Source organism: Rhynchophorus ferrugineus, unplaced genomic scaffold (genome assembly GCF_030347505.1).
Source record: "Rhynchophorus ferrugineus isolate W39M unplaced genomic scaffold, kcgeb_rfMv2 rfM4, whole genome shotgun sequence".
In the NCBI taxonomy this organism is placed as follows: domain Eukaryota; kingdom Metazoa; phylum Arthropoda; class Insecta; order Coleoptera; family Curculionidae; genus Rhynchophorus; species Rhynchophorus ferrugineus.
Genome location: NW_027472583.1, coordinates 50227554 through 50243697, shown reverse-complemented (window position 1 = coordinate 50243697; position 16144 = coordinate 50227554). Strand labels below are relative to the sequence as shown.

The 16144-nt window shown below is 35.1% G+C and overlaps 2 protein-coding genes across 9 annotated transcripts in view; both read left to right on the top strand.

The window, feature by feature from the left end:
• Positions 1-16144, top strand: part of Ih (hyperpolarization activated cyclic nucleotide gated potassium channel Ih) — a 332983-nt gene that overhangs the window by 279550 nt on the left and 37289 nt on the right. For all 8 annotated transcript variants that reach the window (XM_076404225.1, XM_076404222.1, XM_076404223.1 and 5 more), the window contains 2 exons: positions 4619-4782; positions 15024-15160. In XM_076404225.1, the coding sequence (XP_076260340.1) occupies positions 4619-4782; positions 15024-15160 (301 nt within the window). The remainder of the gene's footprint in view (positions 1-4618; positions 4783-15023; positions 15161-16144) is intronic.
• Positions 9660-16144, top strand: part of LOC143196500 (ornithine decarboxylase) — a 149474-nt gene continuing 142989 nt past the window's right edge. The window contains exon 1 of the mRNA XM_076404230.1: positions 9660-9720. The gene's annotated coding sequence lies outside the window, so the exon portion shown is untranslated. The remainder of the gene's footprint in view (positions 9721-16144) is intronic.

Below are 16144 nucleotides of genomic sequence, written 5' to 3'. Positions count from 1 at the left end.
AATGCAAAAAGTCAGACAAGATCTTCTAGAGAATACAGCTGATGCGGTAATATGTCCCATTCATGTGGTTTCAACGCTTCCTTGACTGGGTTTGCTTTATAAGACGACGCGTTATCTTCTTGTAAAATCACTTTACCGTGCCTCTGGACGCTTTTCAATTTATGCATAATCGGATTGATCATTTGTTATCGGTAGCGATCAATATTAACTGTTCCACCAGGTTTCAACAATTGGTAATACACTACGACACTCTGGTCTCATCAAACAAACAGCATTGTCTTGTGACCAATAAGATTTGTCTTTGTAATAGATCGGCTGGTTTCGGCAGGTGATAACCATGATTTATACGCAGAGGGTTTTCAAAATAAATCCACTTCCGATCATATATAGCAGCATTTCACACATGCATTTTCAATTTTCCATTTTCCTGTCACTTAATTAATGTAGCATCTATCTTCCCATCTTTTAGATATTTCTCATTGCTCGTAATCGGTTTCTAATCGTTTACTGGGCCACATTTTTGCCAATTGTTTTTGAGTTTGGGTTGGGTCTTCATCCAGTAACTCTAAAATAAAACTTTTTCGGTCTACCAGAATGTTCTTTATCTTACATATCCATATCGTACTTTTGAATTTTCGAAGCCACGCCTCACTTGTTCTTAATGTTAGAGCATGCTCACCGAACGTTTTTACCAGAAAACGGTGACTTTCAACGGATTGTTTCTCGATCTTGGTTATGTGACATTTTGCTCAGTTTCGCTTTAACCGTTGTGTTGTCGAGATGTCTAAATTTTATTACGTATATTTATGCAACAAGAACGAGCAGAAATACTGACAATATTTATTGAAAATAATCGATCCATTATTGACACTCTGAAATTACGTCAAAAATATCCTAATCATCCAGTGCCTCAGAAAACCACAATTTATCGTTTACATCTAAATTTTCGACAGTACGGTACGACAGCAGACAGGCCTGTTTTCTCAAGATAACGAACGTCTTGTGACGCTGAAAATGTGGCTCTGGTGCGCGATAGTGTTGCAGAGTCTCCAGAAACATCAATTCGGAGACGTGGTTCCCAATTATACATTTCTACACGCAATTTAAGGCGAATTTTGAAAACTAATTTGAAAATGTTCCCGTACAAAATTCAGTTAGTCAAAAAATTGCTACCGAGAGATCCTGATCAAGGAATGGATTACAGTAATGCAATCCTAAGGCTGTCTGATGCAATTTTAAGGTTTTTTCATCTAAATTGATAATGAGGGATGAATCCCATTTTCTTCTCAGTGGCCACGTCAATAAACAGAACAGTCGATTTTGGGGACGGGACCAAGACATGATTCGAAATTTTCTTGTGCCTAAAATAGAGGAACAAGGGCTAGAGGATATGTGTTTTAAGCAAGATGGGGCCACAACACACAGAGCTCGTTCAACAATTCAATTATTGAATCACGTTTTTCCACGAAGACTAATTTCACGAAGTGGCGATTTAGCATGGCCAGCCAGATCTCCGGATTTAACAGCACCAGACTTTTTCTTATGGGGTTTTTTAAAATCAAAAGTCTATGTGAATAAGCCCCAAACGATACAACAGATAAAGACAATATTCGTTACGAAATCGAAGAAATTCAGCCTCAGATGTTGCAGGATGTCATCAAAAATGCCTTAAAAAAGTTGCATAGCGAATCGCGGTGACCATTTAGCCAATATAATTTTTCAATCATAACGAAAAAAGATATGTAAAAACCAAGTAAACTTTTTATGAAAACCAAACGTACTTATCTTTTCTTTGAGGAAAGTTATAGGCAATCAAAATGGTAGCGAGACCTTTGCACCACGTTGTACAAGCTTGAAGCTGAAGCTTATCAGTACAATAAAATGACATATGTGTCAAATAAAAACATTGCATACTTAAACCTAGCAAAATCTATTAGACTTCCTTGATAAAATATGATTAATTCTTCTATTATTTATCTTTATAAGTTTAAATTTTATTAATCTTACTTATATGATTATCTTTTAACATTTTTTCATTGAAAACGGTCAATGACCACCATTTCCCTTGAACCAAGTGTATAATACCTTATCATAAAAAACAAATAATTGAGAGAATGTTTTTCCCGCCGAAAATATGCCGTATTCATAACACGGTCTATTTTCTTCGCAATATTTGGCTTCCGTTAATGTAATCCAATGTTTTGCAATATAAAAATAGCCATAGTGCATTATAAATAGGTTTAGATTAACAGGCGAATTTATAAACAACGTTATAAACAAGATATATTCGTAAGAAAACGTAAAATAGGCTTGGCCCATCTATTTTTTTTGTTTTGATGCAAATTAAAATGCCAAAAAAAAACGTGTTCTACTAGAGCTAATTTTACAGATTCTTTAGTGCATTAGCACTTAATAATATAAAATTTGGTGCTCTATGAATGAATACTTATAGTTATCTTACTGAATTGATGAATGTTAGTGACTCAATATCCATGACAAAATCCAAAAATAATAGTATTTACAGATTTACAGTAGTTGTATAGCTGAATCTTGCCAACATAACATAGCAAAGTAATTCTCTTCATTTAAAAGGATTATGTTTTGTTCACATAATTTTTAACACCAAAAATCAAATATAGAAAAAAGTATAATTGTATTTTATGTTTATAAAATAATTATTATTCATATAAAAGAAATCGATACATGTTTTTCGCATAAAATTAATATAAAATATAAAGAAAAGCGTAACAAAGTGCAAAGATAGTTAATTGGTGTTTGAAAACTTTACAAAGAAAAACAATAATGGAAAGTTTACCCACAGTTACCGTACTCATCAGTTATACCGACTTCTGATTAACAGGTCAATTGAAAAGTCCCCGGCCTACCATAGTAAAACACATTTTTTTGACAAAATTAGTTTTTTTTATTCAACATACTTCCCTTCAAGGGTGATACACTGATTATAGCAACCCTTCAACTTTTCGATACCATTTTTGTAGTACGATTTGTCCTTTGCTTCAAAATAGGCCTCAGTTTCGGTGATCACCTCTTCATTCGACAAAAATTTCTTCCCAGCGAGCACTCTTTTGAGATCTGAGAACAGGAAGTAGTCGCTGGGGGCCAGATCTGGAGAATACAGTGGATAAGGAAGCAATTCAAAGCCCATTTAATTCGGTTTCTTGCCATCGTTTTCACTGACTGACACGGTGCATCGTCTTGGTGAAACAGCACTTTCTTTTTCTTTAAATGCGGCTGTTTTTCGGCGGTTTCGTCCTTCAAACGACCTTCCTTCCTTTTTCAAGGTAGTCAATGCAAATTATTCCATGCGGATCCCAAAATACAGACCATAACCGTGCCAGCCGACTGTTGCGTTTTCCCACTATTTGGAGCGAGCTCATCGTGTGCAGTCCAGTCGGATGACTATCGTTTGGATTTCGGAGTGAAATGATGGAGCCATGTTTCATGCATTGTCACATATCGACACAAAATCTCGGGTTTATTACGCTTGGTCATCTTCAAACAATGCTCCGAATCATCAACTTGTCGTTGTTTTTGGTCAAAAGTGAACTCGCGCGGCACCCACTTGGCACGGAGCTTTCTCATACCCAAATATTCGTGAATGATATGATGTACACGTTCAGTTAATATCTATACTGTCTGCTATTTCATTCAATTTCAATTTACGGTCATTTTAAATCATTTTGTGGATTTTTTAAATGTTTTCGTCGGTAGGTTGTTACCGGGTTGTTACTTTTGGGCGTCCGCTACGTTCACTATCTTCAGTGCTCATTTCACCACGTCTAAACTTAGCATACCAATCCGTGATGGTTGATTTTCCTGGGAAAATGTCCGGAACTCGGCATCAGGCCAAGTTTTTGCTTCAACTGTATTTTTTCCCTTCAAAAAGCAATATTTTATCAACACGCGAAATTCCTTTTTATATTTTTTTTTCACAATAACAAAAGTTGTTTCACTCAAAATGCCATAATTCACAAACTAATGATCCGGCAGCTGTCAAATGTATACACAGATATTTTGAGGATTAGGGCTAACTAATAAATATATGGATTTAATTCTAGTAGCGCCATCTATGTGTCAGGCCGGGGACTTTTCAATTGACTTGTTATAACCTGTTCAGATCGATACAGCATAGCTTTGGTAGCACACGGTTTCGAAATGCTGATAAAGTGTAAACCAACGTCGTTCTTTCCACATGGTCATATTTGTCCCAATGTCCGCTTTTTTCATATTTCCAGAAAGATGGGAAAAAACAGAAAATGATGGAAAGTGTAGGGATTTAACATATACTTAATACTTACTTAATATGCTTTTTTAAAATGAAAAATAGCCAAAATATATGTAAAAATCTAATAGATCAGATTTAAGAATAACTATTTTAAGAAATTCCTTTCATGTCAATTTAGTGATGAAGAAATTTGTTTCATTAGTTGGGATTAAAGGTTTAAAAGTCGAAAAACTATAAATGAATAAAACTTATCAGCTGAGAAAAGACTTGTAAATCCAAAATCAAAAAATTAGTTTTAAATAACATGTAAAATAAATAATTTTACTCTGGATATTAAAAGTATCAATTAACTGTAACACTGCTTTTTTACAGATTTTACTGGGACCTGTGTATGTTGCTGCTACTAGTTGCCAACTTGATCATCCTTCCAGTAGCCATCAGCTTCTTCAATGACGATCTAAGCACGCGTTGGATAGCCTTCAATTGTTTATCAGATACCATTTTTCTAATCGATATCGTTGTCAATTTTAGAACAGGTAAGAACAAATTTAAGTCAATTTTTTTCTAATTCGTTTGAAATAATTTGTTATTTTTCTTAATTTTGACGGGCGTTAAAAATGTACTTTTTACCGAACATAAGACTTCTTAACATATTATTCCTAGCCTAATAAATTAGACTACGGGGAAAAAAACAAGATGTAGTATATGATTGGCTAATTGAGTACTAAAATGAATATTATTTCAATTTGATTTCGTTATGTATGCCGTTTTTTTATTTGAAGTAACATGAATTTACCTATATCTCATTGAGAAGTAGTTTTACATTATTATTTAAGCTGTTTCTCTTTCAAATGCAATTCAACATAATGCGATTTCAATTAATGTTTTAGGACAATTAGTAGAAATGAATACTCAAAATAAAATAAAACTTCAAGTATATCAGTATCTTTAAATAATTTATTATATCAGTGGTTACTTATTATATTGTTGAAATTTAATGAGATACTTTTTTCTTCGCTAAATAACGTAAAATAATATATCTTGACTGATTTGTTGAAAACATTACTGAACATGATTTCCTTATTAAAGTAACACACAAGTCACTGCGAGAAAATTGATTAAAAAGTTTTCAAATTTGTTGATATATCTGGATTGCGATCACTTAATTCAGTCGCTATTCAATCATATACTTTCAGTACCCACACTCAGTCAGGTATATTTTCGAACCTACTAGTTCTAGCTTTGCCATCCTAGCTGCGACCTTATGAGATATTTATATGTAATACGAGGGTCACTATTTATATTTCGGGAATAGGAAAAAATACAAATAGTTAAGCTGCGAATATATTTTTATTGTTTTTCAAGGTACTCATTTATTCCATTCCGAATGAGGTATCTTCAAAACATGACTTTTGAACACTTCAATAGCTTCTTCGGGCGATTAAAATCCTTGACCACGCAGCTTATTCTTCACGGATGGGAACAAAAAGAAGCGATTGGATGCAAAATCAAGGCTGTACGGCGAATGACCCATCAATTCGATGGTTTGAGTGCTCAAATAGTCTCTTGTTTGAGCGGTTGTGTGAGGGCTCGCATTGTCATGATAAAGAACAATCGGCGTCTCTTGTTTGTTCTCCTTATTTCTCCGAAGACTTCTGGCAAGCAAGTGGTTGTGTTCCAATCAGAATTTACTGTTCTATGATCCTCTAGGGGCACTGTTGCAATATGACTAGCTTTCCCGAAGAAACAGACCACCATTTTCTTTGAAGTATTTCGTGCGTGAACATCTTTTGTTGAATTTGGTTCATCTTGGAACACCCATACAGACTGCTGCTTACTTTCGGGCTCATACAAATATATCCATGATTCGTCACCTGTCACGATTTTATAAATGTCTTTCGAAGCACCGCTGTTGAATTTCTTAAGCATTTCTTTACACCAATCGACACGAGCCTTTTTTTGAGCTATTGTTAAATTGTGTGGGATCCAACGCGAACATAACTTTAACCCAAATAAGTGTTCATGTAAAATTGCATATATGCTGGTGAAACTAATGCTTAGGGATTCTCAAACTCACAATAGGTGACATGACGATCTTGCTTAATCATTTCAGACACAACATCGATGTTTTTTGGCACAACAGCCGATTTTGGACGACCTTCATGAAACTCGTCGGACAGCAAACTACGACCACGATTGAATTCACTAAACCAGCGATACACGATGATTTTTGATGGAGCTTCATCGCCAAAAGTCAAATTAAGTTGATTGATGGATACACTCTTGTTGTGATAATCCACGTCAAATCATTGAGCAAAAATGTTCACGATTCAGTTCCATTTTTTGTCGAGACGAAACTATCAACTAAATATAAAATAAACAAATAGCGTCCGTGCGACAAAATGTTCTGAGTACGTATATCGTCAATAATGTCAAACTTAACGATGGAACTGTCAGATGGACTCACATGAGAACAGTGTTTCTAATTCCCGATATATAAATAGGGACCCTCGTATATATGGGTTAATGTTTTGTTTATAATATGAAAATGTAAATAACAATATATTGTACATTAATATACCAGCACTTCGGAACTGACTGTATTTATTTTTATTGACTTTTTCGAGTAAAAATCTGGAGTTCTAATCCTATCGAGATATGTTCAAGCCTTTTGAATGTTAAAACTTCTTTCATTCAAGTTTCAACGAGCAATAATATTCCTAATAATAAAATATTCCTTTTTAACGATAAATAAAATTATTAATGTATTTAAAAAAGGTACAATGATTAAGTAGTTGATAAAGAAGATTTATTGAGAACATGCGATACAAATATTTAGTGTTCATCACTCCATTCCTCTTTACAATCAAGTCAAATATATAAATTATAAAAATAATTTAACATCATTCAAAATGAAAGAATATCTTTGAAGGCAATAAGTAATAGCAATTATCTCTTTCTCTTTTTTGAAAAGAGATATGTATATCTCCGTCTCAATCATAAAAAATAGTAAGCGCATGTTGGAATGAAATAGAAATAAACCAATAACTTTTATTATATTATGTCATTGTACTGCCACTTGCCACAGAGAATCAAACAGTTCTCCATCCTTTCCTCTCTTAAAATTAGTACGGGAAGGAATTATCCTTCCATCTCCGTCTTTTATCGCCAATAAAAAACAGTCGAAGTGTGCAATTGGCTGAAATAGTAGTTACTATTTTCAGTCGCTAGTTTTTTTTATTATCGACTAGTTTGACCGTTTTGCGACTATCGACTGTCTCTACTATTTTCACTCGATAGTTGCCAACGCTAATAATAATTAAAAGTACTAAAGAAACTCCATAAACAGTTAAGAAAATAGTTTTTTTTTGTGAACCGAAATCGCGGGTTGAAACGACCAACAAATGGGTGGGCTTATAACGAAAGTTCTTATAACAGAAGGCACTGCTAAACTACGAAAAAAGTGGTACATCGAACATAAAACCTGAATGATGTTACTTGATGATTGTTTAGAAAACAATGTGGCATGGTTCGATAAATCAAAGTTTAAATTTCTTCCTAGAAACGGCTGAGTGTATGTATGGAGAAATAAGCCTAGGATCCGAACTTCTTGTTTGTACAGTTAAGCAATGAGGAAGTTCGGTTATGATTTTTGCGGCAAGATCGTGGTAATCAGCTGGTCTTCTCATTCACATCACTAACTGGATTACTACGAATGAATATCTCGACATCATCAATGATGAAGTTCTTATTATGACTAGCATATTGCTGCCTAAATTTTTTTCCAAGATAATATTGCGACTAAGCATCCAACAAACAACATCTTCCCTGACCAGCACAATCGCCATACCTCAACAAAATTCAATCATTATAGAAGAGTTTAGAGCAGAGAGTATGTAGTAGATTTCCGTCTCCAATATTTTTCAAGCAATTGGTGGTTGTTTTTGCAGAAGGCCGGAAAAATATTCCGTTCACTATTCTTCAGAATTATTCAGACACTCTACGAATCTATTCCGCGTGGGTTAATGCCTCATTAATAAATAAGTATTGTGTATATATCAGGTGTTCATATTATTTCGTCCATCCCCTGTATATAGAATTTGTTCATATTCACGTACCAGTGACGTATTGTTATCACTTGTAGGCAATTCAGTATATTAGCAAGGACCATATAGTTTATTTACGGGCTATGGTCCCATTAGTTTTTCAAAAAACGGATTGATATCGAGTCGTTTATAGATCAGAACAAGATAGGGTTGTTAAGTCACCAAACTTGCCGAAAAATCAATAAAACACGCTTTAAACAGTTTCTCCGAGGCGCACAACATAATCCCGAACGAACAATTCGGTTTCCGTACCAAACACTCAAGCCTTCATCAATCTACTCTGCAACAATCTACCAGGCATTAAGAAAAGGTCGAAAAACTGGCGCCATCTTTTTAGATGTTTCCAAAGCTTTCGACCAAGTTTAGCACGACGGTTTAATTTTCAAAGCCAAACAGCTTGATCTACCGAATGACCTAATCTCCTTGATAGATTCATACTTGGATGGTAGGTTCTTTCAAGTGAGGATCGGTGACGTAGTCTCCTCTCAAAAACAAATATCCGGAGGAGTTCCGTAAGATGCTCCATTAGCCCCTGCCCTTTTCAACCTATACATGGCTGATTACTCAGACTTCTTTACAACCTGGCGCTATTCGCGACATACTCCAAGTCCAACTGAACTAAGCGATTACGTGGTAGAAATTCTGGCAGCTGCAGATTAACTATTATGCTCCACCCATGTTCCACCACAAGAAGGAGTTCCGCGCCTATCGCCTCCAAATCGATAAAATTCCCATCCCCTGGCTCCAGAAGGTCTCATACCTCGATCTCCAGTTCGATCGCAGGTTCCAATGGTCAGCCCAAATCCAGCACGCTATCTGCAAAGACAATGGCGTGTATAGTCTTCTCTTCGCACTCCTCTGCAGAAAAAGTAAACTCCCAATCCTCTAGAAAGCGACTCTGTATAAAATGCTAGTCCGTCCAGTCTGCCTCTTCGGAGCACAGGTGTGGTACAGGTACGTCTCTGAGAGACAACTTGAACTACTCCAAGTGTTCTAATCCAAAAAAGTCCGCGCATTACTCAATGCCCCATGGTTTATGAAGAACATCAACACTCACCTCCAATCAGGCATCCCGTTCGTGAAGAATTTCACGAGCATGCCCTGGGTAAGTTCTCCCTAGGCGCCTGAGAACACGATAACATCTTGATCAAATACCTACGCATCCACAAACCTCGGTAGATAAGCAACTACGACAATCCCAGTCGTAACCCACGGTCTCTGTCGCCCGCAAAACACGCCACTATCCCGAACCTAAAGTGACATCAGACCATTTGGTTCTAGCTGGTCATTCTAGAACTAGAAAAAAAAAATAAAAAAAAGAACTAGGAAAAGAAAAAAAAAAAAAGAACTAGGAAAAGAAAAAGTTGAGTGTTTTTAACCGCAACGTCTCTCTCGGTCGTTCCAGGTAGTTTTTAGTTAGTCGCTCATAGTATTTCATTATGTAGAGAAAATTTGTATTACAATCACCGTGCTGTTTGTTGATGTAATTTGTTTCAATTTTAAATATATCAGTTGTTATCGTTACTGGTTGTTTGGTACTTTTCCCAATTTATCGCCTGCGCACTAAAGATTTTTTTGATCAAAAAAGTGATCAAATTGTTTAATATTTAGGTTTAAACAGACGCCAATAATTTTAATGCAGAATGAGACAACTGAAAGAATAAGATTTTAACAAGCACTACCTGAAATGGTATCATTTATGCAAGACCCGTATACACAGAGTAATATTAGCAAATATATTAATTAGCTTTAATTATATGCCCGTCATGCGAATTTCAAATTTAACGAATTTGACGATACTTCGATGAAAGACGAAGGTCTCCGAAAACGAACTTCGACTAAGAAAGTAGTGAGAGGGAATACGAAACTAATGAAAATATGAATTAATTATGGAACCGGCGGAATCCTAAATAAACATAATAAATCATTCTCGAACATAAACGCAAGAATATCCGATCCCCGACAAGTCAAGCCATTATCTCAAGCACCTTGTTTTTGTTATGTATGTAGTTATTTCGCAAAGTATAAAACGTTCGCATACCTGACTATATAATCAACAAAAAAACATATTTAAGATGAGACTTTGATGGGCTACTTTATTTAAAAAAAAAGTATTTTTAGAGATAATTTGATCGTATTCACGCTAATCTAAAATAAATATGGAGCCTCGATGTTTATGCATCATTATTAGAAAACAGGCGAACTAACAGTGGAACTGGGACAATATATAAAAATCAGATTATAGTGAAATTAAAGGATCGCCAATGCTTAAAAATCTCCTGATAGATAGACTAGCACGAAAATGAAGCGCTTTTTTAATCTCATAGGAATCCATTATACGAAATTCCAGACATTTTCTTCGATAACAGTATGGAAACGAATTCGGAACTGGCTTTTTTGCCACGGCGCTCAAGTAAACTCGATTACTCCGCGTCCATTACATCCGAAAGCAGCTTTCGAAGCGCTGCTTCGACCGATCGATCTCATCCGGAGGCACACAACGTAAACAAGACACTTCCCGAGACACCAGGTGTGCATTAAGAGCGATAGCTCGCTAGTTTCTATCTAATCAATTCTTGGTGCCCGACCGCACCGCAGAATTCCGGTGGGAAAACACCACCGATCCTGGACCTTCGCCAACTCTGGAATTTCATCGTCTTTTTTTTACCTCTTCCCTTTTAGTTTAATGTGATTTAAGACGGAATACATTTCCTCATATCGATGCGCAACTGGAACAACAGAGAAAACAATGCAATCTACAGTTAAATTGAATTTTTTTATAACATCTTTGTTAGATACGCTTAGTACAATCTTAATTATAAATTAATTTATTACTACATTTTATTTGTACTTGGATTAATTCACAAGCAAGACGAATGCGAATGCGAGAAATACATCAATATGTATTCCTCAATTATAAAATTATAATAACTTATAGCTATACTTTACACTAAAGGTATAAACTTTATATAAGTTCGTGAGGTTTGGTTCGCTTCAATCTCCTGACATCCTGCACGCTGTCCAGCAGCTGTATTACTTCCACGTTAGTATGATTTAGCAATCTTTCGTGTTTCAAGGCGAAATATTCGATAACTTCGCAAATCCATTTGATTTCCAGATCATCGTGCAATTATTCGTTGGTTACGTAGCGATAAGCATTGGTAATCAATCGAAGAACCTTGTTTTAACAGCGTTGGATGACTAGTTGATTTGAATTGTTAGTGCAACCCCTTATTTGTACTTGTACTTGTACTTTATATACATTTTATTTGTACTTGGATTAATTCACAAGCAAGACGAATGCGAGAAATACATCAATATGTATTCCTCAATTATAAAATTATAATAACTTATAGCTATACTGTACACTAAAGGTATAAACTTTATATAAGTTCGTATGGTTTGGCTCGCTTCAATCTCCTGACATCCTGCGCGCTGTCCAGCAGCTGTATTACTTCCACGTTAGTATGATTTAGCAATCTTTCGTGTTTCAAGGCGAAATATTCAATAACTTTGCAAATCCATTTGATTTACAGATCATCGTGCAGTTCTTCGTTGGTTACGTAACGATAAGCATTGGTAATCAATCGAAGAACCTTGTTTTGACAGCGTTGGATGACTAGTTGATTCGAATTGTTAGTGCAACCCCTTATTTGCACCCCCTGTCCAAATTGGCTTTATAATTGTATTATAGATCAACCTCTTTGATTTTAGATCAAGATGAGAGTATCTTCTGACTAACCAGTATAGTTGTTTTATTTTGGTTCTAATGTGTTTTGCTTTTTGTCTAACATGATGTTAGTTAAATTAAATAATGAAAAGTTTTTAATTTATCCGCTGAAACGTTCATGGTCTAACTTATTTCATGGAACTATTTACCGATTGTAGGTCCTCTTCAAGGGTGATACATTGATTATAGCAACCCTCCAATCTTTCTATACCATTTTTGTAGTACGATTTGTCCCTCAAATAGGCCTCAGTTTCAGCGATCACCTCTTCGACGAAAATTTCTTCCCAGCGAGCATCCTTCTGAGATCTGAAAACAGGAAATAGTCGCTGGGAGCCAGATCTGGAGAATACGGTGGATGAGGAAGCAATTCGAAGCCCAATTCATGGATATTTGCCATCGTTCTCGCTGACTTGTGACACGGTGCATTGCCTTGGTGAAGCAGCACTTTCTTTTTCTTCAAATGCAGCCGTTTTTTGGCGATTTCGTCCTTCAAACGGTCCAATAACGCTATGTAATAGTCGCTGTTGATGGTCATTCCTTTTTTAAGGAGTCAATGAAAATTATTCTATACGCATCCCAAAATACAGATGATCTTACCAGCCGACTGTTACATTTTCCCACGCGTATGCAGGCCACTCAGATGACTGTCAATTGGACTTCGGAGTGAAATGATGGAGCCGTATTTCATCCATTGTCACATATCGACGCAAAGCTGATCGCTTGATCATCTTCAAACACTGATCCGAATCATCAACTCGTCATTGTTTTTGGCCAAAAGTGAGCTCGCGCGTCACCCACTTTGCACAGAGCTTTCTCATACCCAAATATTCGTGAATGATATGATGTCCACGTTCAGTTGATATCTTTAGAGTATCTGCTACTTCATTCAATTTCAATTTACGGTCATTTTGTGATTTTCGTCAGTAACAACCTCTTTTGGCCGTCCACTGCGTTCACCGTCTTCGGTGCTCACTTCACCACGTCTAAACTTAGCATACTAATCTTAGCATGGTTGATTTTCCTGGGGCAATGTCCGGAAACACGGCATCAAACCAAATTTTTGCGTCAACTGTATTTTTTACCTTCAAAAAGCAATAGTTTATCAACACACGAAATTCATTTTTATCCATTTTTTCACAATAACAAAAGTTGCTTCACTCAGAATGCAATAATTCGCAAACTAATGATCCGACAGATGTCAAATGTATACACGCATATTTTGAGGTTTAGTGCTAACTAAAAAGCATATGGATTTAATTGTAGTAGCGCCATCTATGTATCAGACCGGAGACTTCTCAGTTGACCTGTTAAATATCCCGTTAGTTAAATCATTCTTAACAGTTCTAATCGCATGATATAACACCTCCCTCCTGAAGAAAACCACAGGGATGCACGAGGTCACTGTCTGGGCAGTTTAGCTAATAAAATTATATTTGGGCATCGCCTGTACCTTTGTCCATCAGTTTGCCTTTGAAGATCTTCGTAATGACATTGTTTCTACCCACATTTTTATGCTGTCCTCTATGGAATGGTTTTCCAAGTTTTGGTGGCCGTTCACCTTTAACTTCAAGCTTCTGTCCAAATTCAAGTATACTGTGTTAATTCACAGAAACTTAAGTCGGCCTTGAAATAGTTTATGGCTAGTAGTCTTTGAATATCTTCAATCTACTTTTTGTAACCTTATAGCTTCAACTAAGACACTTTTGCCCTAACGACAACAAGAGATGCTTCGAATAACTGTGGAATGATTAAAATCCAACGTCAACCTGTCTTCTTTTCTTGACAATTAATTTGATACCGTTTGATTGAATGAGTTCATTCTTATTGAGAGAGAACATTCTTATAATCTCCCCGGACTTCTACGGACTGCGCCATTTATAAAATTGAAAAAGTTTCTAAAGATCCAAACTTTTAATTTACTTGAAAAACTATTTTATTTAAAAGAAAGAAGAGGCGACTGGTTGAATTGACTGGTGGAACAAAGCACCACTAAGGGCAAAAACAGGTAAAACAGGTTTATTTTCAGATATCTCACTCATAACACCATTCATTACATATGGCTCCTCATATCACAGTGCATAATAAGTCGTACAATATAACATATATACGAGTACATTTTGTACCGCTCACTGCCAGTACAATTTCCAGTTATTCCGAATGGAACGGGAGTTTTTGTGTGGACCCGTTATAATGCTTAATGATTGTTATAATGTTGTGTAATGTGTAACAGTGAGCAAAAGCAGTACCCACTTTGTAAAGCTTTCATCAAGTGCTCATGCAATATAAAACCAACACATTCTTTTGATATCTTTACGATGTTAGCTAACTAGCGCAACTTCACTTTTCAATCATTCCAAACGATTTTGTCGTTACGATACTGGTGTTACCACCGCCTTTCGACGTCAACTGCATTCTGCATCATCGGTGTCTCTACGACTACGTTTGAAGTTCAAACCAAAGTTTAACCAAAAAATGAACTAATGTTTTATTGTTGTTTCTGATATAGCGGAGTCTTTATAACATTTTTCAAGCCATGGCTTCGCTTGAACGATATTTTTTGCCATCAAGAAGCGGTATAGAATTAAAACACGAAATTGTTTTTGATCCATTGTTCTGAAAGTAACAAAAATTGTTTCACTCTTAGCACCATAACTCACAAACTTATGAGTAGAGTTTTCTATTGAAGGTTAGTACTAACTGAAAAGACGGTAAAAGCAATTAAACTATTAATTATATATATATATATATATATATATATATATATATATATATATATATATGACAAATGACGTATAATATTCAAATAATATTATTTAGAGACAGTTTTATTTAACTTGCAAGAAACCAAAGCATGATGATATAGATACTTCTTATTACTTTTGATCACAGTAGTACACGAATTATATTTTAGTATAAAAAACACTGCATTTTTTTGTTTCAGGGATTATGCAACAAGATAATGCCGAACAAGTGATATTGGATCCAAAACTAATAGCGAGACATTACTTGAGAACGTGGTTTTTCCTGGATCTTATTTCGTCCATACCCTTAGACTATATATTTCTTATATTTAACCAGGTAAGTGTTAAACTCATAAAAGACTAATCAATAAAAGTTTTGCTTTTTCTTATTTGCCTCTTCAATAAATTTATTCAAGATAAGTAAAGATATAAGCTACTTAAAATAAATAATGACATTTAGCTAATGGGAGGTAATGGGTGTTTGAAAAAATTTGGTTGTCATCTGATCAAAGAGATTCAAAATATGAGTGTTTTTTTTAATGACTGTGATAATTTATGATACTTTTTATTTTTCTCAGAAAAAAAGAATGTCCAATCACTAGCTACAAATCTTTGGCATCTGTGGCAATTCATAAATGCCGCTCCAAAAAAAAACGGTACATATGCTGGAGTGATGAAATTGATAACAAGTTTTGAAAAATAAATTTAGTCAGTCGAATTTTACCATATAATGCTGAATATTCTTATATTACAAAATTACGTTATCCTATTCCTAATTGTATAGCAACCAATTTATTTAACTTTTCATAACTATAGCAATCTCCTAGAAAGTGTTCTAAAAACGTTTTCGATGGATATTATTACCACTTTCACTCATATTTTCTTTTAATTGAAATAAATAGTAATTAAAGTTCAACATATTTGGTGAACAAAAAATATATAAAGCTAACGTTCAATAGCAATAGCATTAGAGAAGTTATGTTATGGTTTTATGCGCCTCCCTTCAGGAAGATAAAAAATTATTAACAGAATTCTATCTTTGGTTTTATCATTGAGAACGATTGTTAAAAAATAAAATTAAAGATATTGCATATTTATAGTTAACTATTATAATTTCAGCTGTTACTTTCTTTAGCTGAAACGAACGATATTTTAAATAAGAGTAAGGTATTTGATAAAACTCTAGAAGCAATTACAGACTCATAATATGTTATTTTGAAACTTCCACGATTGTCACATGTTGGCGTCTATTCCCGGCTTTTTTCCGCCGGAAGTTTTCGCAGAATATATATACAACTGTGTGTAAACTTAACGAGAACTT